The sequence below is a fragment of the Budorcas taxicolor genome, chromosome 1 (genome assembly GCF_023091745.1).
Source record: "Budorcas taxicolor isolate Tak-1 chromosome 1, Takin1.1, whole genome shotgun sequence".
Taxonomy (NCBI): domain Eukaryota; kingdom Metazoa; phylum Chordata; class Mammalia; order Artiodactyla; family Bovidae; genus Budorcas; species Budorcas taxicolor.
This window is the reverse complement of record NC_068910.1, coordinates 117,859,055-117,886,231: the sequence shown is the minus strand read 5'-3', so window position 1 is coordinate 117,886,231 and position 27,177 is coordinate 117,859,055. Positions and strand designations below refer to the sequence as shown.

Genomic DNA, 27,177 nt, shown 5'->3' with positions numbered 1-27,177 from the left:
TCTCACGATAGCACGTCTTGCTCATTCCTCTGGGCCCAGCACCTTCCTGGCACAGAGCAGACGCGTGTGTTTGTTAAATACAGATGCCAATGGTTACTCTCTAGCTCTCTCTGCCACACAATATAGCTTGTTCCAGTGAAAAGGCAAACTCACCCTAGGTGCCCACTTTACAGCAACTTAGCACTCAAGCGAGATCTGCCAGTCCTGATAGTGGGCCCCGAGGCTGAGTTGGTGTCAGAGACCTCAAAGTGTTCCTTTGTTAAAGTAGGAAGGATGGTATTGTTAAGACAGCAGAGTGCTTCAGAAGCACCATCTTGGGCTAATTAAGATGCAATGAGCTATTTGTACAGTTCTTCTTTGCTGAATAAGTAGTTCTTTCCTAAGGCGAATTAGTCTGACACTTCTTTAGACCATGCTAGGTATTATAATGAAAACCACTGGGGACTGCACTCATGGTATGTGTGGTGGAGGAAGTAAACACCTGGGAAATGTGAACGATGTGCTATTCTGTGCTTCTTTTGAGCAAGGATAAGAAAACATGAGGAAGCAAAATGCTGCTTGTTAATTATGTCTGCTTTTTTCTTTTTATTTTCCTATGGGTTATTCTTACAGTTTTCTTCTGTAAACAGGTTCATTATACAACAATGCACTAAAGCTATACTTTCTTCATTGTCCCAAGGAATACAGTCTCATTCTATTGTGCTTTTATCTTTGTTTCTTTATAGCAATAATCTGTCTTCCCCTTGTACTAGCATGGAAGTGTATTTTTTAATTTCTTCCAAGTGTCTGCACAATGCTTAGAGTATATCTATTCAATTATGCAATGATTTTCTGCCGTCAACTCAGGTAACACGTATTGAGTACCTTTTATTACAAGATAACAGGCTAGACCCTGTCACTTTAAAGAGACATTAGAGAGCCCTCCATATTCCTTGATATCAGTACCTGGTTTTGAAATATTCAAGGTAGATGTTGAGTCAATTCAATCTGTTCTCCTTTAACATCAAAATAACCATCAGGACCGTGGGGCAGGGTGTTTTGTGATAGTACATCATAGGTGCCATTATAAAATGTCATTTTGAAAGGGATATAAATAGGGTTTTTCTTTCCTAGGAAAAATTCCTCTTGGAAAATCATACTGCATTGGAAAAGGGAACCAAGTGTCACTTCATCCACAAGAGTTTTAAGGCCAGTCCCCCACTGAGAATTTATCTCCCCTCATATGTCCCTCTAGCATTTGGAAATTCATCCTGTTTTCCTCTCTCCAGTTCTAGAAATGTATGCTATAAAGCAGGACATAGGATTAGGAACCTATGTTATTTACAGGAGGTAAAGACAGTTTTCCTCCCCACCACCACCCTCTATCGACCTGCTCTACTTTACATTGGTGTACCTCCTATATTCAGGGACCTGTGTGTAGGTGTTATTTAATCCTTAGTAATCTAAATATGGATAAAGTATCTTCATTTCAAGGGATAAGAAAAAAAAAGTTGGTCTCAGGTGGGCTCTCCAGGAACCAGATGACAGGGTGGAGTCAGAAGTATAAGAGATTTATGGGAGGCAACACCTGGGAAAGATACAGGGGAGAGCAAGCAGCCTGAGGCAGAGAAAGCCTCACGGATTTATTTTTACTTCTACTGCCTTTGCTTTCGGTGTCAAAAAAATTCATCAAGACCAATGTTACGGTACTTACCTTCTGTGTTGTCTGCTAGGAGTTTTATGATTTCAGGTCTTAGATTGAAGTTTTGATCCCCATTTTGAGTTCACGTTTACGTATGGTATAAGATAGTGGTCAAATTTCCTTTTTTGCTTGTGGTTGCCCAGTTTTCCCAACACACCTTATTGAAGAACTAGCTGTCTTTTTCCCATTATATATCTAGCTCCTTTGCATTAATTGGCCATGTATATATATCTGGGCTCTTTATTCCGTTCAGTTGATCTGCATGTCCGTTTTTATTCCAATATATACTGTTTCAGTGACTATACCTTTGTAATATGTTTGAAATCAGAAAGCAAGATGTCTTCAGCTTTGTTCTTCTGCCTCAAGATTACTCCGACTACTCAGGGCCTTTTGTGGTTCCATTCTATTTTTGTGAAAAATGATAGTGAGTGCATTGACTTTGTAGATTGTTTAGGGTAGTATGGACATTTTAACATTAATTCTTCCAAACCACAAGCACAAAACAGCTTTCCACCAATTTGTGTCTTCTTCAGTTTCTCTCATCAGTGCTGTACTGTCGTGCTCTGGGTGCAGGTTGGAAAAGAATTTCCAGACATAAGACAAAATGAGAGGGAAATAAAGTTCATTAGAGTGGGAGACACTGTTGGAACAGTGGGCCAGCTCAAGGGAAAACTGACGTTGAACAGGGGTCCTTAGTCCACTTTTATACCCAGGCTACAAGGAGTGGGACTGGGGTCTTGTGGCTCATTTGCTGACTGGATGGGGCACAAATACTGGGTGGGGGTAAGAGGAAGGCAAATACCTCCTCCCTGTGGGAGGGCTAGCCTCCCTTTGGGGGGCTTCCTTGATAGCTCAGTTGGTAAAGAATCCGCCTGCAATGCAGGAGACCTTGGTTTGATTCCTGGGTCAGGAAGATCCCCTGGAGAAGGGAAAGGCTACCCACTCCAGTATTCTGGCCTGGAGATTTCCATGGACAGAACAGTCCACGGGGTCGCAAAGAGTCGTACACAACTGAGTGACTTTCACTTATATTGGGGCCCTTGAAACACCGACGTGATGGACATAAGTTTGAGTGAACTCCGGGAGTTGGTGATGGACAGGGTGCCCTGGCGTGCTGTGATTCATGGGGTCGCAAAGAGTCGGACACGACTGAGCGACTTCACTTTCACTTTCATGCATCGGAGAAGGAAATGGCAACCCACTCCAGCATTCTTGCCTGGAGAATCCCAGGGATGGGGGAGCCAGGTGGGCTGCCATCTATGGGGTTGCACAGAGTTGGACACGACTGGAGCGACTTAGCAGCAGCAGCATGGGGTAGGAGGGGAGACAAGTTATACTGTTTCCATTAATAGTTACAACATGGGGGAGGGAAGGACCATAAGGGTCTGGTTTTTCCATTCCTGCATTCCAAGACTCTGGTTGGTTCTCTCTCTTTCACCCCTGGGCCACCACACACATATAGCTTTCAGTGTGCAAGTTTTCCACCTTCCCTCCTTGGTTAAATTTATTTCTAAGTATTTTATTCTTTTCAATGCAATTATAAATGGGATTGTTTTCTTAATTTCTGATAGTTTATATTAGTATACAGAAACACAACTTATTTTTGTATAATGATTTTGTATCCTAAAAATTTACTTTTCTGCCTCTTTCTCTCTTCTCCTTCTGAGACCCTTGTAATCCAAATGCTGGTCCACTTGATGTTATTCCGTAAGTCCTTTAAGCTGTATTTACTCATTTCCCACCCCCACCCTCCCCCCCCACTTTTATGGGACGAATTCCGCTGCCTTGTCTTGAAGTTCACTGAGCCTTTCTTCATCTAGTCTACTGTTGAATGCCTATATTGGAATTTTTGTTCAGATATTTATCTCTGTGATTTCTGCTTGGTGCTTTTTTATATTTTCTTTTTGTTGAAATTTTCACTTTGTTCATGCATCGTTCTCCTGAGCTTGGTGACCAGATTCATGACCATTATTTTGAACCTTTTATCAGGTCAATCATCTCCCTTTATCCTTTTCTGGGGTTTTATCTTATTCCTTCATTTGGAGCATATTACTTTGTTTCTTCAACTTTTGATCTCTGTGTTGTTGTTTATCCATTAGATAAAACAACTCTCCCAATCTTAAATGAATAGTCTCATGTAAAAGATGTTTATTGTTCAATCTACCCTAGCTGTTAGTTGTCTCTGAAATCTTTGTGACTGTCCAAGCAGCCTTCTTTGTTCTTAGGGCTTAGTTCAAAAACTGTCTATAATATTGCAAAGGGGAGGATCTCAGTCAGTACTTAGATGCAGGGCTGACTGGAGGCCAGACCCTTAGGCAGGGGCTTTTAAAGTATGCAAATACACCTCTTTCAGGGAATGATGTGCTATGCAGTTGAGAACTCTTTCTCTGTTTGCTATCATCTCATTGAACTTGTGAACACAAGCCCTTGCTTGAACACAAGCCCAGAGACAGAGTAAGAAATTTATCCTCTGGACATCAGCTACAAAAGTCAGTACACCAGACCTGTGCAGAAGCTCCTTTCTCAGAGATACTGGTAGCCTATGTGGGGCATGTGAAGATGGCACCCACTGGCTTTCCCAGGCACTTCAGTCTTCTGCCAAAGCTGAGGGGAGGATGTGGTTAAAAACTGTTGCAGTCCTGTAGGACCCATGAATGTAAGTTCTGCTGACCACCAGAGCCAAGCTTGCAAGGGATGTACCCTGGGTGGCAGCCATGAAAGCTGGGCCACCAAACATGTGCTCCTTTCCAAGAGATACCAGAAACCTAGAGTGAGGCAGAGAGTGTATGAAGATGGTGCCACCAGCCTCCCTGGTCTCCAGAGATGTGTGTTAAATTAGAAGACTGCCCCCTTGGGCCGCAGCTACTAAGATAAGCAAATAGGTCTCTTTCAAGGAAACTGAGCATTTCTGTCTGCTGCCTCTGTGCTGTGTCTGGGAGCTAAACATTAAACCTAGCAAGGAGGGAACAAGCAGGAGAACTATAGGGGCATAGGAGATGAGCCTGGTTGGAGTGAAGGTTGTTTATGGGGGGCTGAGGGAGATAAGTGGGGAAACTATGAAAGCCACCAAAAAAGTTGATACTTGATGGAATAAGTAAGATGGAGCTAGGAAAAATGTTTGAGCAGTAGGTGTTTGTCTTGGTTAAATCATTCATCTCAACCATCAGTCTAAATACTCTCCTTCAGGGCAGTTCAACAGCTCCAAAGTGGAAGTACTCTAGTTAAAAGGGTGTGGTAAAGGGGGTGGTATGCAGAGCCTTCCTGCATGTCTGTCTCTTCCCTCCTTCCTCCTCAGAATACCCAGGACATCACAGAGCATGGTTGAAAAACACTATCTCACTGGATTTCCTTTTTCCAGCCCAAGCCTGGATTTCAATGGAAGCAATAAGAACACACAAAACAGGGTCCCCATAGCTTATGGAATTTTTCTATCTCTGCTAATGCCCACTCCACAATTCCAGTAAACTTAGTCTTTCTTATAGTTCTGTTGCAGGAAGGGGGACCCCTTCCAGGGCCTGAAACTGGGTTCTTGTCTAACAATCAGAAATGAATTGTCTGAGGAGACACATGTGCTGACAAAGCAAGAGATTTTATTGGGAAAGGGCACCCGGGTGGAGAGCAGTAGGGTAAGGGAACCCAGGAGAACTGCTCTGCCACATGGTGATGGGATTAGTTTCCGTGTGGTCTTTGGCCAATCATTCTGAGTCTTTCCTGGTGGCGCACGCATCGCTCAGCCAAGATGGATGCTAGCAAGAGGGATTCTGGCAAGTAGATGGACATGCGGTGTCTCCTTTCGACCTTTCCCAAACTCTTCCGGTTGGTGGTGGCTTATTAGTTCCGTATTCCTTATCAGGATCTCTTGTCATAAAACAACTCATGTAAATAGTTATTATGGTGCCTGGCCAGGGTGGGCAGTTTCAATCAGTGTGCTTCCCCTAACAGTTCCATTACCTAAAGCCAAGGGTCAGTTAGAAAGTTCAAGGAAAGAATTGGTTTGATGGGGGGCTGCAGGTGGGCACTGAGAAACCACAGGCAGGTGTGGCTTGGCTGGGCTGGGAAGGCTGAAGACCAAATTGAAACTAGTGGCTTTAACTTCCATTTTAACAGAGGCTGGGAGTTCTGTGTCATTGCTCTGAGCTGTGTTTATTAATTTGTTGGAACTTGGGATGAATAGAGTTAAACTCATTTTTCAAATCATGGCTCTACATACGGTCTTTAATGAATTTTCCTTACTCATTTCCTCATGTGAGGCTACACCCAGTGCAAACTGCTGGATCCTTCAAATCACCTTCACATACAAACCTGTACTTTGCAGGTAGAGGAAGATAAGAAAAATATGAGCAGGATGCAGACTCTGATGGATAATCTTCAGCTAAAAGTACAAAGTTACAAGCAGCAAATCGAGGCAGTGGTAAGTACCTGAGGCAGTTGCAGCCTCATGGATTTCCTAGCCATTTACATTTGATTAATGGAGATATGTGGCCCTGAGCTAAACAAGCAGCTTGTCAGAGAGGACCAGCTCAGCTTACAGTCTGCTCATTCTTTTTTTTTAATGTGTATGCTAGAATTGTCACCTATAGTTACAATTTGTGCAACTTTCCCTTCAGGGAGCCAAAGCTCTCTCCCTTGACCTTTGCTTACACCCAAACATATGCATGGCACGATATGAGCCAAATAGGAGCATGGTGTCATGGAGAGATAGAAAATTTTGGTTGGGTAATCATCCTGTGGGGCTTCTCCTGTGGCTCAGTGGTAAAGAATCCAGGAAACATCAATGCAGGAGACGTGGGTTCTAACTCTTAGTGGGGAAGATCCCCTGGAGCAGGAAATGGCAATCCACTCCAGTGTTCTTGCCTGGGAAATCCCGTGGACAGAGGAGCCTGTTATAAGAGGAGCCTTATAACAGTAAAGACAAACACCCTCTACCCTGAATAGGATGTTAAATTGATTACAAAACAAATTACGTTTAATCTATCACATACCAAATCTGTGAAAGCTGGACTACCTCCTGTTGGTGGAAAGTGCTGACTATGTTCTCAATTTCTAGGGGGAAAAAATGTTATAAAATGGATCTGGTGCCTGCTAGGAAGTCTGAATCCATATACATCATACAAAACTATGATATTTCATTCAATACTCAGAAGTTTAGATTCCTTTCTCACATTTTTCAACTTTCTCACATCAGGGCAGAAAAAAAATATGATTATATAGGCTCAGGGATTTGTTTCATTTTTTATTTTTATAGGAAGCAGAAGCTAGTCAATACCTTTCCAAGTATAAGAAGCAGCAACACGAGTTGAATGAAGCTAAGGAAAGAGCAGAGATAGCTGAATCTCAAGTTACTAAACTCAAGATGAAAGCAAAAGAGTTTGGGAAAAAGGTGCGTCAGGTATTCAGTTCTGCTGTAACTTTTAAAGCATTGGTGTTTCAGGCTCATGTCATCACATGGAAAATTGTTTCTTCAGAGGCTTTTAACAACATTGAAAAAGAGCTTCTGATAAAATTTTCCCATGTTTATCAATTCTACTTGTCTGGGTAGTATGAGACAGGAAGCATGTGAGTGGGGTGCGCACTGCATTACGCTTCTCAAATGCTTAATTCTAGGATAATGTGCAGGTTCTGAGCTCCTGGGTCTAGATTCATGTGGGCAGGACAGTCAGGCGTCCAAGGGGAAAAGATGATTAAAGCAGCACAGATGGATCTGCTTGAAATTCTAGGCAAACTCTTCTGTGGTGGGCAAGTATCACACTGATATGGAGATCCCAGGGGGACAGGTTTAAAGTGGAGGCCATGAAGAACAAATGCAAGAGTCTTGCTTTCTGGTTTTCTTCCCTAAAACAGAGAAAGGAACTGTCTACATCTGTGTCCACGAAAATTCTGTTCCAATAGTAGGGGCCACTGCCCTAATTTTCCTGGAAAGTGACAGAGAACATGGAGCTGTAGGCTTGGCAGGGCCAGTATCTTAGTCTGTTCAGAGATGTCACACCAGAGATGGAGTGGCTTACAAACTGCAAACACTTCTCACAGGCCTGAAGGCTATGAAGTCCAGGGTCATGGAGCTGGCAGATTTGGAATCAGGTGAGGGCTACTTCCTTATAGACAACCCTCTTCCCACTGTAACCTCATATGGTAGAAAGAAGGGAAGCAGCTCTCTGGAGTCTTTTTTCCTTAAGGACATTACTCCCAGGCATGAGGACTCAATCTCATGACCTAATCCCTTCACAAAGGCCTCAGCTCCTAATACCATCACGGTTGGGGTTAGGAATTCAACATGTGAATTTTGTGGGGGGACAGAAACATTCATACTATGTCAGTGAGCTCAGCTTCCTCACTGAGACTGTTACCAGAAACAGTTGTTAAATGAGATCTGGCTTTAGGAGAAGCAAATTAAAAGAGGTTGTATACACTCCATAGAATGCCTACAGAGCACTTAGCACAGGCACCACCATTTCAGTTTTTAAAATGAATTACTGGTAAACTTTTTTAGTAAAGTTTTAAAAATGAATTACAGGAGGTCAAAGGATCTCTTGAAGAAGAGACTAAAAGTTGGTCATAGTGAATATATTTGGATCCAAATATGAAAAATATGAGACTTTTGCAGGCTCTATACATTTCTTATTGATCAGCAAATAGTCTCAGGGAGAAGGCCTATATTGAGAGGTCCAGCTAAGTGGTTTGAACTCTGGCCTCAATCTGCAGAGTGTTACAGCCTGGGATCAGGGTCTTCTGTGTGGAAGCTGCCCAGCAACCCCCTGTGATGGATTTGTTTAGGGAAATGCTTCGCACATGCTACAATTGCACTCAGCTGCATGAGGTCGGAGGGCCTCGGAAACAGATGTAATGCTTTCGACTTTGTCACAGTTATTTCCAACAAAGAATAAAATGAGTGAAGCAGAAATTGCTTCTGAGAGGCCAGAGATGAATAGGAAAATCATCCTTGGCAATGCAATGACTAATTGTTTTCCATTCACAGAAGGAGAGCCTGAACATCTCTCCACTGTCATAAACCAAAGGAAAAAGGTTTTCTGATAGAATTGTGCATCAGGTCTGGGGAGCGAATTGGTGATGCATGTCATCTCTCCCTTCTGGGGTCTTCTCCAGAGGGTGCTGCCTTTACTGGCAATGCAAGGCGGGCAGAAAATTGAGTGACTAAGCACGCCCTTGCGGTGAATTACTGGGGTCTGCTTTCTCTCATGCAGATAATTGCCTCAATTCCCTGCCTCCCTTTGAAGCTAATGAAGAGTTGGCTAAGGCCTGCTTATGACTGGAAAGGCCTGGGCTTCGTTCTGGGTGTATGTCCCACTGATGAAAGTCACAGGAATCTCATAGAACATGCTGATACTCTATTTTTCAGGTCCGTGAAGAATGAGCAGTCCTCGTTTATAAAGGACAGAGGCTGGAAAAGTACAAGGAGGTACTATTTTCTGACCAGAAACTTAAGTTGCATTTGAAATATACACCTTTAGATTGATGTATAGTTGCTTTACAATGTTATATTAGTTTCAAGTGTAATAACATAGTGCTTCAATATTTGTTGATTATACCCATTAAAATGACTATAAAATACTGGTCATATTCTCTATGGTGCACACTGCATTCTTGTGTCATTTATTTTGTACCTGGTGGTTTGTACCTTTTAATCCGCTTTCCCTCCCTGGTACCCCTCTCCCTACTGGTAACCACTAGTTTGTTCTTGTATTTAAAAATCTGTTTTGATGTATCCACTCATTTGGGAAACATTTTTAAAAACATGCTACATCAAAAGTAGTTTAAACAAGGTGATCAGGAAACGTAATAATAAAAGGAAGTATTGTTGCTTTCAAGTGTAATGGGGAATTTGTTGATCCTCAGATGTAAGTAAACATTTCACAGGAAAGATTAAATAGATGCAAGAATCTTTTAAATTTTGATGTTAAAAAAAATACTTTGTCCATATTGCATCTTAATGAGTAATATTTATAGAAGACATGAGCTATGTTATGGTCCCTGGGGAGTTCTGCTTGACTCATTTCTACATCCATGAGTCTATTTTTAGCCACTGATGGTGGGAGACAACAGGCTAGTCTTACTGTTCTACGGCGATTTACCTATAGTCATAGTTAGGCACTTTGTGCAGGAAAACCCTCCTACCTGACACCCATGTAGGCTACATGCTGGTGCAACACTGAAGCACCCTCCCACGCGAGACGCTCAGTTTAGTGATAACTGGTATGCTGTCTGTATTGTACCAATGTGGCTAAGCTGGAGGTACGTTTCCTAGAATTCCCTTCTCTGTGTGGTTCTGGATTACAGCTGGTCACAAAAGAAAAATGCACCCGATTTGAGAGGCAGAAGTGAAGGAGAAGCTGCTTTGTTTTATGCTCATATGTATGGTCAATGTATGGTCCCAGGTGCAGTGATAGCTGGCAGATATTACTCAAGGCTGAAAGGGTGAGCTAGCTGGGATGGGCCCAGCTCCTGTCAGAGTCCTCGCCAGGCAGGCCTGTGGCTCCTTGGCAGTAGGCGCTGGCCTGTCTTACAGGTCACTCCCAGCATAGACTCTAGAGGCTCCAAGGGACAGCACGGGATCCAGTTTGTTCTTATAAATTCCAGTTCATCCTCACTCCATGTCCAGCTCTGCTTCCTGACGCTGGCACATCTGCCCAACAGCGGCCTCAGGGACAGCACCAGATGTGGAGGGGGCAGCCTGGCACAGACTTCTTCACCGCTGCCCACGGTGATACAATGTTGAACATCTATAACAAATCCTTGATCTGTCATTCTCAGCAGTCTGCCTCCGCGATCCAACCTGCCTCTAAGATTAAGCTCAGCAGTGCTGAAAGACACAGGGTCCTTCTTATCTGCCATCCTCAATGTGTTGGCTTTGGTCTTTAAATTTGTGACCCTCATCACAGTAAGATTAGAACAGTTCTGAGCATGTTCTCCTCACCAAGTGCCCTATGTCCTTTTCTAAAGATTTTCTTTATGTGTCCTTCAGTCAGTTCAGTTCGGTCGCTCAGTTGTGTCCGACTCTTTGCAACTCCATGAACTGCAGCACGCCAGGCATCCCTGTCCATCACCATCTCCCGGAGTTCACTCAGACTCACGTCCATCGAGTCAGTGATGCCATCCAGCCATCTCATCCTCTGTCGTCCCCTTCTCCTCCTGCCCCCAGTCCCTCCCAGCATCAGGGTCTTTGCCAGCGAGTCAGCTCTTCGCATGTGTGTCCTTAGTACTCTACAATTTGTGATGAACACTGGTCACAACACTGTAGCAAATAGCTGAGGTCAACAAAACTCTGTGCAAAACAGACTGTGAAATAAGTCCAGCTGATACAGAAAACTGGACTAGGTGGCATTAATACACAATTGGGGTTGGTTTTCTCCCATGAACTATAGGCTTAAAAATTTGACTGTCATAAGAGTCCTAGTTAGGCTTCCTTTTTCACACATTGATAATAAAATTAAGGAGAACAGATTATCCAGTCAACTGAGTTATCCATTCTCTCCTTGCATAAAAATATATATGAAAATTTAAATTTATTAGAAATCTGATTAACAAAAGGACAACTGAGCCAAAGAGTAAATTATCTTAATAACCGGGGTCATTCAGCTATGAAACCCTGGTGTTGGGATGTCAATTCTTGAGTTGACCTTTTGCACCTTGGCCTTTTGCACCTTGGGTTGTCTTAGAGACACTGACATTCTTACTCTTTGGGATCCCTAAGATTCACCATACTAAATCTAGTAGATTAGGCTGATATTAACCATTCGTGTAAAACTAGAGTACAATACTTTAGCACATCAATTGCTTTGTTTTCTTGGCCCTGGTTTTTCACCTTTTCACTCAGATGATTTTTGCTTCTACTGCTCACCCATCATTAGTTGATCAGATTTTGAATCATCTCTTAGTGATTTGTTTCTTCTGAGTTCTTGGCAGAAACTTCACTGTAGCCTCCTGGGCTGGTTGCAGCAGGAATGTAAATAAATGAGAGAGTTCTTTTATCCAAGCTGAATTGGAATCCTTGGTATCCAGGCATTTATAATCTTGATGCAGGTGGGGGGCCCGAGAATGATTCTTAGTTTTTGAAGAGACAATGTGACTATTCTCTTTACAGTATCACAGCTTTTTGAAATGGTAGAATTGTCAGGTCATGACAAACCATTGCTGGAATCACAGTGAAGAAAGGGGAGGTGAGGTCATAGGATATTACGGATGTTTGTGTTCTGTTATAAACTTCTGTCTTCATTTTCTGTATTGGGTAGATAGTCTGAAAGAGCCTAGAACCAAGAAACAGGGACTCAAAATAGTTGTTGTTTATGTCAGAATAACCATTTTAGTATTAATGGTGGTAGTGTTTTGTGTTTTTGGAGGGGGGCAATTGTAAGCTACTGTTTGCATCTGTAATCAGAGATCCATGAGACAGTTATAAGTAGTTATGAAGTTAGATCTTATCAATTTTAATTTCCCTGCTAGATGTTCTTGAGATTTTAACAAGTAGAAAAACAAGTTTATCCCACTCTTTGCTGTTATGTATCCTGATTAGTGGAAGTCATAAATAATAAAAGGTGTGCAGCAAAAAAGTATACAAGCAAGCTATAATTCGTAAGTGAATCATCAGTTCGGAAGGAACCTAGAAGTGGCTGGAAAAGTGTAGAAGGTCAGTAGTCTGAGTCTGGGCAGAAACTGTAGTTTGCTTTTCTCTACTTTATCTGTCTTTCCTTCCGCTTCTGTGGAACCCCGTGTTTCCAGCAGAAGAGTAAGCACATTGGTGCATAGTGCCATTTGAGATCTTTACAAGTAACAGTTGGAAATGAGATGAGCAAGCACTTATTTAAGTGACTAGAACCGGTTTAATTACAGACAGTGGAAGAGCCTAAGTGTATTTTTTCCTGTTCTATTATCCTGTAACCCCTCCTGCCTTTTTTCTGTGTAAAAGTCCTGCAAGATAATGTGTGAATCAGTCAAAGGTTCAATTAGCTTTTTACCATAGCATTCTTATAAATAGTTTGATAAAGGAAATGCCTTACCACATTTTCTTCTGCAGTACCAGCACTGCTAGAGTTCTGATTAGTAGGTGGATGCCTTTCTACAGGAAAAAAACAGAACTTAAAAAGACATCTCTTTGCCAAACCCCAATTCTCCCTTATTCCCACCTCAGTAACAACAAATAGTTGCTCAGTCATGTCCACCTCTTTGTGACCCCATGGACTGTAGCCTGCCAGGCTCCTCTGTCCATGGAATTCTCCAGGTAAGAATACTGGAGTGGGTTGCCATTCCCTTCTCCAGAGGATCTTACCAAGCCAGGGATCAAACCCAGGTCTCCTTCATTGCAGGCAGATTCTTTACCATGTGATTCACCAGGGATGCCCCAGCTGAGTATGATTATGTTATTAGAATCACATTAGTTACTCCCCTCTTTGTATCTTTTTCCAACAAACAGCATTAAAAATGTCCTTAATGTAGAAATACTTCATCAGAAACACACAGCAGTAAATTCAGGTGCTCCAAAGCAGGGATAAAGGCAGTTCAAGCAAGCCAGCAGCTCCTGGCTCTCTAAGATGGTTGGCCTGATGCCTACTAACGATAAACAATAGGAAAGAGCCAAGGTGGTGATGGACAGGAAAAGGGGGCATAATGTCATTTCTCGCCGAAGGCTTCAGACCACAAACTATGGAACACACTGTTTTATTTTTTTAAGTGGCCCACACCCCAGTGTGGTTTTTGCTGACATCTGACTGCTCCTCCAGAATCAGAACCCATCCTGCTCTCTACCATGGGATGCTGACCTGGGTGGGTTCTTCCTGCAGGGCTTCCCTTCCCTCTGCTTTCATCTGGGGTGGAGGTCAGAGGGCAGGAGGGGCAAAATCAGGTGTTTCTTCTCCTAGCTCCTTCCGTGTCAGGCCACCTTAATCTGGCTGTGTGCTCTATGTGAAGGCCACCTTCCTTACAACACAGCTGGTTCTGTGACTCTCTCCTTTCAGGTTTTGGGCGTCCCTTTAGATTGAGGGCTTCCAGCAAAGCTCGGAGGGGTGCAGTCTCTCCTGTGCTCCCCTTTCTCGAGTTTTGAGTGTGCCAGGTGCTGTGTGTTGGAACTTCACTTGTGCACGCTTCCACTAGAGAAACTAAGCCATCATTCTTGAGTAGTGCCCCCTCTCCTAGAACTTGAACCTAATCTCAAGCACCATGATATTAGGGTTTGCATGTGGAAGGCAAACTGGACTACCTGAAACCTCCCATTTTTCCCTACTTCCGGCAGCTAAGGGACAGGAACATCAGGGGCACTGGCCTGCTTATCCACACAGACAATCACAGGGCTGCAACAGATGAAATCCTTGCTCACTATCACCCTTAAAGTACTACCTTCAATAATGGTGTCCACGATGACCAAATAACCCTGACTTCAGCAGGGGAAATAGGCAAATATCAATCAGAAGAAGGGACACTGAATCTGTCTCAACCTCCCAGGACACTCAGAGCCTTCTTAGAGAGATGATGAAATCAGTGAGAGCTTCATGGGGCCGAGATCTACCTCCGCCACTAGTTAGCTGGGTCATCTTAGGTGGTGCCTGTAAGTCTGTTTCAGATGCCTATTAGCATTTGCATTAACTTTTTTGATTCTAATTTCCTGACCTGTAAAATGCGGAAATAAGTAAATCTAAGTTTTTCACAGATCTAAACTTGTTGATAAAAGCAAAGTCTTTTAAGAAGTCCTGTGACCATGGAATCTTAGTATCATGTTGAATTACTATAAGTAATTAAATTACTGTAAGTAAGTTTTCTAGCAGAAAATTTAGAAAAAGGTTTTTAAAAACTTCACACGATTAAAATAAAATGGCCCTTCAAGGACAATGCTGTTTTGAGCAGTAGCAACTATTAACAAGGGTTTCCCTGATGGCTCAGTTGGTAAAGAATCCGCCAGCAATGTGGGAGATCTGGGTTCAATCCCTGGGTTGGGAAGACCTCCTGGAGACAGGAACGGCTACCCACTCCAGTATTCTGGCCTGGAGAATTCCATGGACTCACTTGTCATCTTGGATACACCTCCACCTGAACCCCTGGGCATGAGACCAAAGCCTCCATGAGATGATACCTTTGTGGAAATCGATGCATCTTTGTGATCTAACAGCTTGAGGGGCCACCGACAACAACAAAACTGCCGATACGATGGCCACCAAAACTAGAACAATTATCCCAGCAGGCGCTCTTGGGCTTGCTTCTAAATAAGACAAACAGAGAGTCTATGAGCTGGAAGAAAAGTTACCAGACAACAAAAGAAAATGTATAGCTGGGTGAGTATGTTTATTCAAAGTAGCTGTTTCTGCTTTCTGCATGGGAAGCAGATGTATTAGTGAAAATACTTTTCGTAATGAAAAGACCCATTAAAGATACAAACAACAGCCCTGTCTGGGTCAGTGTTTTTCATGAGTGTAAATAATACTTCCCAGTTCCCAGGTGGTGCTGCTGCTGGTAAGTCGCTATAGTCATGTCCGACTCTGTGCCACCCCATAGATGGCAGCCCACCAGACTCCCCAGTCCCTGGGATTCTCTAGGCAAGAACACTGGAGTGGGTTGCCATTTCCTTCTCCAATGCATGAAAGTGAAAAGTGAAAGTGAAGTCACTTAGTCGTGTCGACTCTTCGCCATCCCATGGTCTGCAGCCTACAAGGCTCCTCCATCTATGGGGTTTTCCAGGCAAGAGTACTGGAGTGGGGTGCCATTGCCTTCTCCGCCAGGTGGTGCTAGTAGTAAAGAATTCTTCTGCCAATGCAGGAGACATAAGAGATGAATGTTTAATCCTTGGGTCAAGAAGATCCCCCTGGAGGAGGGCACGGCAACCCACTCCGGTATTTTTGCCTGGAGAATCTCATTGACAGAGGAGCCTGGCAGGCTACAGTCCATAGGGTCGAAAAGAGCTGGACATGACTGAGGCAACTTAGCACATCACCCCATCTAATATATATCTATTGGGGGAATCTGTCAAAGCTGATATTAAACAATTTGGGGCATAATGGGGATAGGAGTCAAGAGAGGAAAAATTCTGAAAACTTGAGAGGCAATGAGTTTTTTATGCATTTTAAGTCTTTGTTTTATATTGTAATAAGGGAATTAAACATACTTTTGTGTGTGTGTGCTCAGTCGCATCAGTAGTGTCCAACTCTTTTGTGACCCCATGCACTGTAGCCCACTAGGCTCCTCTGTCCATGGGATTCTCCAGGCAAGAGTACTAGAAGGGTTGCCATGCCCTTTTACAAAGGAGTAATTATGACTACAAACTAACCGCAGCCTAGTGTTTTCCTTGGGGGATGAAGGTGGGGCACAGTGTACCCTTGGCTTGGAAAAGGCAGGATCCCAGAGAAATAGAGATAAGAGGTGCAGAGATGATGAGAAAAGCTCATTAGGAGTCATGATCTTGAGTAAAAAGTGACAGGTGACCACCAAGATAACCAATGGTGCTTGGAGTTCCTCAGGAATAACTGGAGCCTGAACTCTTTTCAGCCTCTTGATTGGAACTAGAATTGTTATAATTTGTATTAAAGGACGTGACATTCAAAACTAGAATACCAAGAACATTTATAAAACATATGTTCCACTGACTCATTTTAATAAATACAGAGAGGTGCCATGGTCTCCCATGATGTCAACTGCTGAAGGATAAGGGTGATCAGCCCCCCTAGACAGTAAACTTCATGAGTACACATTCTTTGACTCTATGGATACTGAACTAGAAATATTTTAAACAATGAGTTGTGGCAATTAGCTACCACTAGAGGTAAAAACGGAGAAGGCTATGGCACCCTCCTCCAGTACTCTTGCCTGGAAAATCCCATGGGCGGAGGAGCCTGGTAGGCTGCAGTCCATGGGGTCGCGAAGAGTTGGACATGACTGAGCGACTTCACTTTTACTTTTCAGTTCCATGCACTGGAGAAGGAAATGGCAACCCACTCCAGTGTTCTTGCCTGGAGAATCCCAGGGACGGGGGAGCCTGGTGGGCTGCAGTCCGTGGGGTCGCACAGAGTCGGACACGACTGAAGCGACTTAGCAGCAGCAGCAGAGGTAAAAAATGAGCCGAATCAGGCACAACCTTAATTTTTCAAATGTCCTCTGATGACTGTTTTCAACAGGTTTACAGACCATGCTTCAATAGCCTGCAGCAGAAGCTTCAATTCTAACTTCCCACCATGTCTGCACAGCTTTCTCTCCCCAAACCCAGACCCTAAGGCACATATCAGCACAATGGTAAGCAGGAATTGAAGATGCTCAGCCCACAGAGTAATAAAACATAGAGGTTCCGTCTTCATTTCTGAAGCTCTGAAACCCTAAAAGGGAAATCTTCTGGGAGTAATTTCCTTTTATTTTTCAGTGCAAGGCTTTCATGTGGTTGAAGGAAGGAAACTGTCTACCATTTTGACTGGAAGTATCCCTGTAAACAGTATTTTCAGAAATTCTATTCAAAGGTATTCTTGAAATGCCAACCTAATTTCCTATTTGATGTTCACAATTTCTACTGCTGTACCTGAAATCCATGTCCAGCCCTACTTGTAACTTACCTACATGCAGTGTTTGGGTGGTGAGTAAGGTACTTTTGTTTGATGAAATATTGCACAAATACTCCCCACTGTCTGAAAGACGCAGATCCTTCACAGTTAAAGAGAAGTCATGTGAGTTTATCAGCTCTTCTTTCCATGAAAGTCGAGGCTGATTGATTAGTGTTTCTTGTGAGGAGTTCTTAAAGTAAGCCAGGAGCGAGGAACTCCCACTTTCCACTCTGGACCAAGTGACTGTGAAGTCTTGATTTGCTGGGAAAAGACTGTTTTCAGGTTTACACAAGAGTAAAACGTTTTCACTTTGCATTTTATGAAGGACATCTAACAACAGGATAGAAAAGTAAAGATAAATGAAAACATTTTCAAATGAATTTTCTAAGTTATACTTAGAAATATCTTTGAAAACACTTTTTGGAAAGCAGTGAGATATTTGTGCTGTGGAGTTTCTTAAAAGCTTTACACCGCTATTTTAAAGTCGCCCACCAAGGTTAAGTTTAGGCTTCAAGGAGGCCCAAGCCTGGGCCAGCTAGGGAGATGACACACCTGGTTTTCAGCTCCTACAACCTGAGCATGATCGCTTGAGTGCTGCTACCAGTTACCAGCGTTTTTAACTCAGCAGTCTTCTGCTGACCTCTTGAATGCTGGTGTTACCCAGGCTGCCTTCTTGTCACGACGTACGACCTAGGAGTCTCTGCTGCGTCCGCGGTCTCAACCACTTCTTAATCTCTCTTCTGGACAAAGTCTTTTTTCTAGCACATGAGTATATTTCTAACCATGGGCAGGAATTCCCCACTGGACCGATCTTTTAGAGCAGGGAGTCTGCTGGGTATTCTCGGCTTCCCCTCCAGAGTTAGCACCACGTTGTCCTTCCTGTTCTGCCAGCTGACTTCTATGGACCACCATGGATTATCCTCCCTGGTTTTAGACTCACCTACTCTGCAGTCCACCTGCGAGAGAGTGATGCCAAAGCAAGCTATCTAAAACACAACAGTCCACCTGTGAAAGAGTGATACCAGAGAAGCCATCTAAAATACAACTTCCAGTCTCTCCAATGCTTCATATCCTTCTTTGGCACCATACTACCTCCAGGCCAGCTCAAGCTCCTTAGCAAGATGAAGGCATTTCATCTGGTTTTTGCCTTCCTCTCTAGGCTTAACTCTTGATACTTCAGTTTCACTCTCAACCATTTATACTTCCAGAAATTCAGGCAATAATTACCTCCATCTCTGCTTTTGCATCTAGTATGTTTTTTACCTGGAATGCCTATCTTCTCCTGAAATTTCCTACTACTCCTTTAAAATTTGGCTTGTATGCAACTCCTTAAGCATATATTCTATAACAACCTGATCTATACCCAACCGTAGTGAACAGATTTAATCACTCTCTTTGTATGCTACTTTCTTGGTTTAGTTTTATTTTTACATGTTTGTACTAGATACTGTGGATCCATAAGTGAGTAAGAGTCCACAGCATCTAATATACACCTAGTTCTGAGGTTCACAGGCTGAGTGACAAAGTTTGGCACATAACAGATCCTCAATAAGACAAAACAGCACTAAGCGTAAGGAACCATTGGAACTTCAGGATACTCAGTTCTGAAATAAACAAGAGAAATTATGATTCTCCATATAAAATACTTACAGTTTAATATTTTCAACCCTTTCCCACATTTCCATTGCTACTTGGCTGATGAACAGTGAATATTAGCTGCCCATACTATTGACATCATATAAGGAGAATGAATAATTTTCCCAAATATGACATACATATGACCAGTAGGTATCTGAAAAGTTCAACATCACTAATCATCAGGGAAATACAAATCAATGCAACTACAATGAGCTATCATCTCACGCCTGTCAGAATCACTATTATCAAACAAGGTGAAGGTGAAGTCGCTCAGTCGTGTCCGACTCTTTGCGACCCCCTGGACTGTAACCTACTAGGCTTCTCTGTCCATAGGATTCTCCAGGCAAGAATACTGGAGTGGATTGCCAATAAATAACAACTGTTGGTTAGATGTGGAGAAAAGGGAACCCTTGTGCATGGTTTGGCCCCAGGTAAATAGCAAGGAGGGAACACAGCTCTACCCATCAACAAAAAATTAGATTAAACATTTACTGAGCATGGCCCCACCCATCAGAACAAAACCCAGTTTCCCCCTCAGTCAGTCTCTCCCATCAGGAAGCTTCCATAAGCCTCTTATCCTTCTCCATCAGAGGGCAGACAGACTGAAGAACACAATCACAGAAAACTAACCAATCTAATCACATGGACCACAGCCTTGTCTAACTCAGTGGAACTATGAGCCACGTCGTGTGGGGCCACCCAAGATGGATAGGTCATGGTGGAGAGGTCTGACAAAATGTGGTCCACTGGAGAAGGGAATGGCAAACCACTTCAGTATTCTTGCCTTGAGAACCTCATGAACAGTATGAAAAGGCAAAAAGATAGGATACTGAAAGAGGAACTCCCCCAGTCGGTAGGTGCCCAATAAGCTACTGGAGATCAGTGGAGAAATAACTCCAGAAAGAATGAAGGGATGGAGCCAGAGCAAAAACAACACCCAGTTGTGGATGTGACTGGTGATGGAAGCAAGGTCCAATGCTAAAGAGCAATATTGCACAGGAATCTGGAATGTTAGGTCCATGAATCAAGGTAAATTGGAAGTGGTCAAACAGGAGATGGCAAGAGTGAACATCGACATTCTAGGAATCAGCAAACTAAGATGGACTGGAATGGGTGAATTTAACTCAGATGACCATTATATCTACTACTGTGGGCAGGAATCCCTTATAAGAAATGGAGTAGCCATCACGGTCAAGAAAAGAGTCCAAAATGCAGTACTTGGATGCAATCTCAAAAATGACAGAATGATCTCTGTTCGTCTCCAAGGCAAACCATTCAATATCACAGTAATCCAAGTCTATGCCCTGACCAGTAATGCTAAAGAAGCTGAAGCTGAACAGTTCTATGAAGACCTACAAGACCTTTTAGAACTAACACGCAAAAAAGATGTCCTTTCCATTATAGGGGACTGGAATGCAAGAAACACCTGGAGTAACAGTCAAATTTGGCCTTGGAGTACAGAATGAAGCAGGGCAAAGGCTAATAGAGCTTTGCCAAGAGAACGCACTGGTCATAGCAAACACCCTCTTCCAGCAACACAAGAGAAGACTCTACACATGGACATCACCAGATGGTCAACACCGAAATCAGATTGATTATATTCTTTGCAGCCAAAGATGGAGAAGCTCTATACAGTCAGCAAAAACAAGACCAGGAGCTGTGGCTCAGATCATGAACTTCTTACTGCCAAATTCAGACTGAAATTGAAGAACGTGGAGAAAACCACTAGACCATTCAGGTATGACCTAAATCAAATACCTTATGACTATACAGTGGAAGTGAGAAATAGATTTAAGGGACTAAATCTGATAGAGTGCCTGATGAACTATGGATGGAGGTTCGTGACATTGTACAGGAGACAGGAATTAAGACCATCCCCAAGAAAAAGAAATGCAAAAAAGCAAAGTGGCTGTCTGAGGAGGCCTTACAAATAGCTGTGAAAAGAAGGGAAGTGAAAAGCAAAGGAGAAAAGGAAAGATATACCCATTTGAATGCAGAGTTCCAAAGAATAGCAAGGAGAGATAAGAAAGCCTTCCTCAGTGATCAATGCAAAGAAATAGAGGAAAACAATAGAATGGGAAAGACTAGAGATCTCTTCAAGAAAATTAAAGATACCAAGGGAACATTTCATGCAAAGATGGGCTCGAGAAAGGACAGAAATGGTAGGGACCTAACAGAAGCAGAAGATATTAAGAAGAGGTGGCAAGAATACACAGAAGAACTGTACAAAAAAGATCTTCACGACCTGGATAATCATGATGGTATGATCACTCACCCACAGCCAGACATCCTGGAATGTGAAGTCAAGTGGGCCTTAGAAAGCATCACTATGAACAAAACTAGTGGAGGAGATGGAATTCCAGTTGAGCTAATTCAAATCCTGAAAGATGACACTGTGAAAGTGCTGCACTCAATATGCCAGCAAATTTGGAAAATGCAGCAGTAGCCACAAGACTGGAAAAGGTCAGTTTTCATTCCAATCCCAAAGGAAGGCAATGCCAAAGAATACTCAAATTACCGCACAATTGCACTCATCTCACATGCTAGTAAAGAAATGCTCAAAATTCTCCAAGCCAGGCTTCAGCAATACGTGAACTGTGAACTTCCAGATGTTCAAACTGGTTTTAGAAAAGGCAGAGGAACCAGAGATCAAATTGCCAACATCTGCTGGATCATTGAAAAAGCAAGAGAGTTTCAGAAAAACTCTACACAATAAACTGTGGAAAATTCTGAAGGAGATGGGAATACCAGACCACCTGACCTGCCTCTTGAGAAACCTGCATGTAGGTCAGGAAGCAACAGTTAGAACTGGACATGGAACAACAGACTGGTTCCAAATAAGAAAAGGAGTACGTCAAGACTATATATTGTCACCCTGCTTATTTAACTTATATGTAGAGTACATCAGGAGAAATGCTGTGCTGGAGGAAGCATAAGCTGGAATCAAGATTGCTGGGAGAAATATCAATAACCTCAGATATGCAGATGATACCACCCTTATGGCAGAAAGTGAAGAAGAACTGAAGAGCCTCTTGATGAAAGTGAAAGAGGAGAGAAAAAAAGTTGGCTTAAAGCTCAACATTCAGAAAATGAAGATCACGGTCCCATCACTCCATGGGAAATAGATGGGGAAACGGTGGAAACAGTGACAGACTTTATTTTTCTGGGCTCCAAAATCACTGCAGATGGTGATTGCAGCCATGAAATTAAAAGACGCTTATTCCTTGGAAGGCAAGTTATGACCAACCTAGATAGCATATTAAAAAGCAGAGGCATTACTTTGTCAACAAAAGTCCGTCTAGTCAAGGCTATGGTTTTTCCAGTGGTCATGCATGGATGTGAGAGTTGGACTATGAAGAAAGGTGAGCACCGAAGTACTGATGCTTTTGAACTGTGGTGTTGGAGAAGACTCTTGAAGAGTCCTTTGGACTGCAAGGAGATCCAAGCAGTCCATCCTAAAGGAGATCAGTCCTGGGTGTTCATTGGAAGGACTGATGTTGAAGCTGAAACTCCAATACTTTGGCCACCTGATGTGAAGAGCTGACTCATTTGAAAGGACCCTGATGCTGGGAAAGATTAAGGGCAGGAGCAGAAGGGGACGACAGAGGATGAGATGGCTCAATGGCATCACTGACTCGATGGACGTGAGTCTGAGTGAACTCCGGGAGATGGTGATGGACGGGGAGGCCTGGCGTGCTGTGATTCATAGGGTCGCAAAGAGTCGGACACGACTGAGAGACTGAACTGAACTGATGGTGTGTAATCTATAAATATATCTAATTACTATATTTTATACCTGAAATAATATTGTAAGTCCACTGTACTTCAATATATTTGAAAGTTAAAAAAATCCAGGGGAAGGCCAAAAAAAGATAGCTGACCTCTACACTCTATATATAATGGAGATTTACAGAAAAAATTTGCTTTACTTCTAGTGAACTATAAAACAAATAATTTTCCTCAGTAATAGATAAATGGTGTTAAATTAATTTTTCTTCTCTTTAAACTCTTCTTAAACAGTATGCTATAGATAGATTGGTCAGAGTTTGGGTTTGTTCAAATATAGAGAGGAAGGTGTAGAATTGTTGATAAAGATTAATGGGCTAATGCTACTAAGGAGACGAAACAGAAGCAATGCTAATTTTTGTTGGTTGAAAAACTGGCAAGAATCAGTTTGTGACCTGCTAGTAGATAAGCATCCTTTCCTTCTCCTCTGATCTTTTAAAGTGCAATGCAGGTAGAAAATTCTGTGTAGAAGAACCATAGAGAAATACAGTAATACACACAAATATATTTGCTACTTTTCATTTCACACGTGTTTTCCTTTAACTCATAAACACCTTGCAAGGTAAGGATTACTTCCATTTTACCAACAAGGAACCAATATTCACAAATAAAAATGATTGCTTGAGGCAATAGAGCCATTAATAGTAGGCCTAGGACTCTGGTCTGGACTTCTGACTGCTGCAAATGCATTTCCGTCCTTTTTGTATTCCTTTCTTTATTTGTAAATCAATCCCCATTCCCTCCCATCCGCCGACAGCATGTTCACACAGAAAGCCTACCTTTCATTGTCCATCTCCCTGTCCATGTTTGCTTCAGCAGCGGATTTTCAATTGCACATTGATAAGATGAATTTGATCCTGTGATATTTACTCTGCTGTTTATATGAAAAGGACCCAAAGATCCAACTTCTTTCCCATTGTGTTCAGAGATAAATGTATTATTATCCACTTTCCATGTGATAATTGGATAAGGAAAAACACTTAACACACTGCATATTAAGAAGCTGTTGGTGGTGTTCTTTTCATACTTCATCACAGGTGTGACAAAAGCTATGAGGGAAAAAGAGGGGCATGTGAGGAACTCTCATTAGTTTCTTTTTAGGCCACCTGTGCAGAACACTTATTATTTTAATACCTATGAACTGAAAAGCCAAGCTTTGTGAGTAAAACTTGGCAGTTTTTGAAAGGAAAAACAACAAAAACTCTGTAGAATCTTAGGATATAGTCTGGTGATCGACAAGAAAAAAAAAGTATGCATGGCTACACAGCAACTAGCAAGCTCTACTCTAGAAAGAATTCTAGAAAAAAAATGGCCTCAGTGAGCAGTTAAAATGTGAGTGTCAGAAGTTGATAAACTGAAGCTCATGCAGCACTCTGTACTCCTCAGGTACTGACTCAGAGGCTTTTTGGTTCTTCATTTACCCATAATTCTTAGATTTCTGAGTCAAGGTTTGAAGCAGCTAAATGGAACAGAGGGAGAAAGAACAAAGCCTATTAGAAAACGCCCCTCCCCCCAACAAATAAATGATTCGATAAGCAAAGTGAATAAAGATAGGGGAAAGCATAGAATATTAAAAATAACAATTTAGAAAATAGGAAATGTAATTTAAAACAATAATTCAATATTTTTAAGCTATCATATTGGCAGAATTTCTTAAAATTGGTAATATTAGGTGCTGATATAAGACTTAAGAGGAAATGGATACTCTTATGCTGCTGCTATATGGGCCATATTATAATTTTACTCCTGACCCTTTTGTTTCAGACCATTTTCTAGTATTAAATATAAGGATGTTCATCACAACATTTTTTTGTAATGTAAAACACTGAATACCTGAATACCTATTAATGGAATAATGGGTGTATCAATTTTATACTCTAAAATACTATGCATTAAAAATAATGACGTAGTTTGTATACGTTGTCTTAGAAGGAAGTCCACAGCTTATTAAATTAACAAGAAGGCATTCCAGGCAACATAGGATGGTACCACTGTCATGTTTTGTTAGAGCTTACATGTATACTCACCTCCCACTTTGAGTACTACTTTCTTTGTGATTTTTCCAAGTGATGTTCCCACATAGCATACGTAAATTCCTTCATCCTGAAGGGTTAATCTTCTGAAAGACAGGGAGGCATTCCCATTGTGAATCTCACCACGGAAGAGGGATGTCCTGTTTACATATCTGGGATCTTGGTTTTCCAACTGGTCGCTGTCTTTGTAGTATGAGTAAACATTGGTATCTTGAGTCTTCCAGTGAATTACAACATTGGGTCCACTATCAAATGAGCAAGGGAGAATTACATCTTCACCTAGTCTTCCAGTGACGATTTGCTCATTCATACTAACATGACTGAAGGAAGCTAAAAAGGATCCATATAAAAACAAGAGCAGTTATGAAGTGAATTAGTGATGGGTGCTTATCAAGGGTTATATCAGGGCTACCTAGAACTATCCTAGGTCAGCAGCCTGATCATTAACATCTATCATCTATCTATCAAGAACCTTTGCTAGTCTAATTCTCAGAAACAAGCCATGAAGCTCTGTATTTGAGTGCCTGCAATTTTAATTGAGTATCTTTTGGATTCAATGTAACAATTAGAATTGACAACAGTGTAAAGCATAGAAACCTTGCTTGATGCTTGATCAACAGTCTCATTTCTCCTCTGATCTTGTCCTACACAGTTGCTGGAAATTATATTACATAAATTAAAGATTCCTGTTGATTTTTATCCCTGAACATATACCTTTAATACTTACTATACAATAACAAATTATTAAATAGTTTATTCAGCTTCTGGAGCCAGCAGACTCTTACAGAATAGAAAAATCTTAACTTGGTTGGGTTAGGAAATATTTGGGACATGTAAAGACAATGCTGCATTCAGGGATCTGTTGGGAATATATAGACATTAGTTTCAAGAAATGGCACACAGAGGAGTCGTCCAAAAGGGGACATGAAGTGACTCATTTGTTTTGGCTTTAGGACAACTCACAGGGTATCCTATGAGTCAGTTAAAATACAGTTAAGAAATATTATTCTAGATATAAATGTAGAAGTCCAATCCTCCTAATACATATAAGTTTATATATGTGTTTGAAGTAAAGTTAAAGTGTTAGTCACTCACTCATGTCTGACTCTGACATGTCTGTGACTGTAGCCTGCCAGGATCCTTTGTCCATGGAATTCTCCAGGCAAGAATACTGGATGGGTAACCATTCCCTTCTCCAGGGGATCTTCCTAACCCAGGGATCAAACCCGGGTCTCCTGCACTGCAGGCAGATTCTTTACCAGGGAAGCCCACATATAGTCAACTTCAGAAGGTGATCTTAAAAAGCAAATGGACTCATCACAATCAGGTTTTTGCAAAGAAAATATACTTATTATCTCATAATCACTGCAGGTAGTATCCAGTTTTCCCTGAACAAAAAGAAAAGTAGATCATATGCCCTATCTATGAATTTTGTGATATTTTCACTGGAAAGGACATTATTTTACTTATAATGAGGTAAACCCCATTGACCTTGGCCAAAGCCACCTGAGATGGGAGAACTGGGTGTTCATGTGGCCAGGTCACAAAGTCTTTTTCCTTGGCCCTCTGGGGCTCTTTCCATTCTGCCATGTCTCTCTTTGCCTCAGAGAAACAGTCTATCCAAAGGCTAGAGGAATGTGGCATTAAGCTGAAAGATGTGGAAAGGTGGGAAAGAAAAGGAGTGGTTTTGTTGACTTCCCTAATTGTTCTACTAAACATCTCTAATATTTTATTGGGTAATTAAAAATGCCTGTCACAGGACCTAGCAAAGCTGTAGCATCTTTTGTTGTGTCAAGTACCAAGCTAACACTTAAAAACCAATCAACCAACCAATCAAATTTGCCTTTATAGTGATTTTATATCTGGTAGCAGATAACAGATTAGAAAGAGCCTTAATCAGAGTAGACAGAAGAAAACATTTTTAATTTTCATGCAGACTTCCATCTGCTTCCCGTTTATTATTAATTAATCTTTTAGAAAAGTTGACAATGTTATGGCTACAGAAGAAACAGGCCCCTTGTATTGTGGCTCATGTTCTTATCTAATGATACAAACAACTAACACTTGGATGTCGTATAAAGGCTCTTACCTTGAGATCCACATAGAGATGGTATAAGAGTGAAGAAGAAAGACAGCACTGCCTGTGCCTTCATGTCTTGTGGAGACCATATTACTGATACTATCAAAGAGAAGCAAAATATGCAAGTTACAGATTTTAAGTGCAGACAGGAATTGGAAAAGAGAGAATTAATGTCTCTGCCTATAGGAGAATCATTAAATTAACTCTGGTGCATTCACACAAGTGATTCTTCTACAACCATTAAATCTTTAAAATTAAATACTGTAAAAGACAGTTCAATGGTATGGAAAGAAGCTCCTAATGTTATAGGAGAAAAATCAGATTACAAGGCAACTTTTAAGTAGCACAATCCCCTTTTAAAAGTGCACACATTTCTGCACATAGGAGGCCAACAGGACATATCACTAAATGTATAGCAGGATGTTAATTCTGAAGAAGAGA

The 27,177-nt window shown here is 41.8% G+C and overlaps 2 protein-coding genes across 2 annotated transcripts in view; one reads left to right on the top strand and one right to left on the bottom strand.

Moving 5' to 3' along the window:
* MYH15 (myosin heavy chain 15) overlaps positions 1–10,018 on the top strand; it is a 154,037-nt gene extending 144,019 nt beyond the window's left edge. Inside the window, exons 39-41 of the mRNA XM_052644929.1 lie at positions 5,997–6,092; positions 6,927–7,070; positions 9,974–10,018. Of these exons, the coding sequence (XP_052500889.1) occupies positions 5,997–6,092; positions 6,927–7,070; positions 9,974–10,018 (285 nt within the window). The remainder of the gene's footprint in view (positions 1–5,996; positions 6,093–6,926; positions 7,071–9,973) is intronic.
* A 1,871-nt stretch (positions 10,019–11,889) lies between these two features.
* HHLA2 (HERV-H LTR-associating 2) lies at positions 11,890–26,809 on the bottom strand. The gene is made up of 7 exons (XM_052649683.1): positions 26,746–26,809; positions 24,651–24,986; positions 23,403–23,672; positions 17,212–17,529; positions 14,754–14,879; positions 12,691–12,749; positions 11,890–11,940 (listed from the first exon to the last, which is right to left on the bottom strand). The coding sequence occupies exons 1-7, from the start codon at positions 26,807–26,809 to the stop codon at positions 11,890–11,892; spliced, it is 1,224 nt and encodes a 407-aa protein (XP_052505643.1).
* Between the last annotated feature and the right edge of the window lie 368 nt (positions 26,810–27,177).

Excerpts from the sequence above, each read along its gene's own strand:
- HHLA2 (XM_052649683.1), bottom strand. The coding sequence starts at position 26,809 with ATGAAGGCACAGGCAGTGCTGTCTTTCTTCTTCACTCTTATACCATCT. Across the intron at positions 14,880-17,211 it reads CACCCAAACACTGCATGTAG|AAGCAAGCCCAAGAGCGCCT; the intron begins GTAAGTTACAAG and ends TGTCTTATTTAG. Across the intron at positions 11,941-12,690 it reads GTACTGCAGAAGAAAATGTG|GCTCTTTCAGACTATCTACC; the intron begins GTAAGGCATTTC and ends TCTTGGTTCTAG.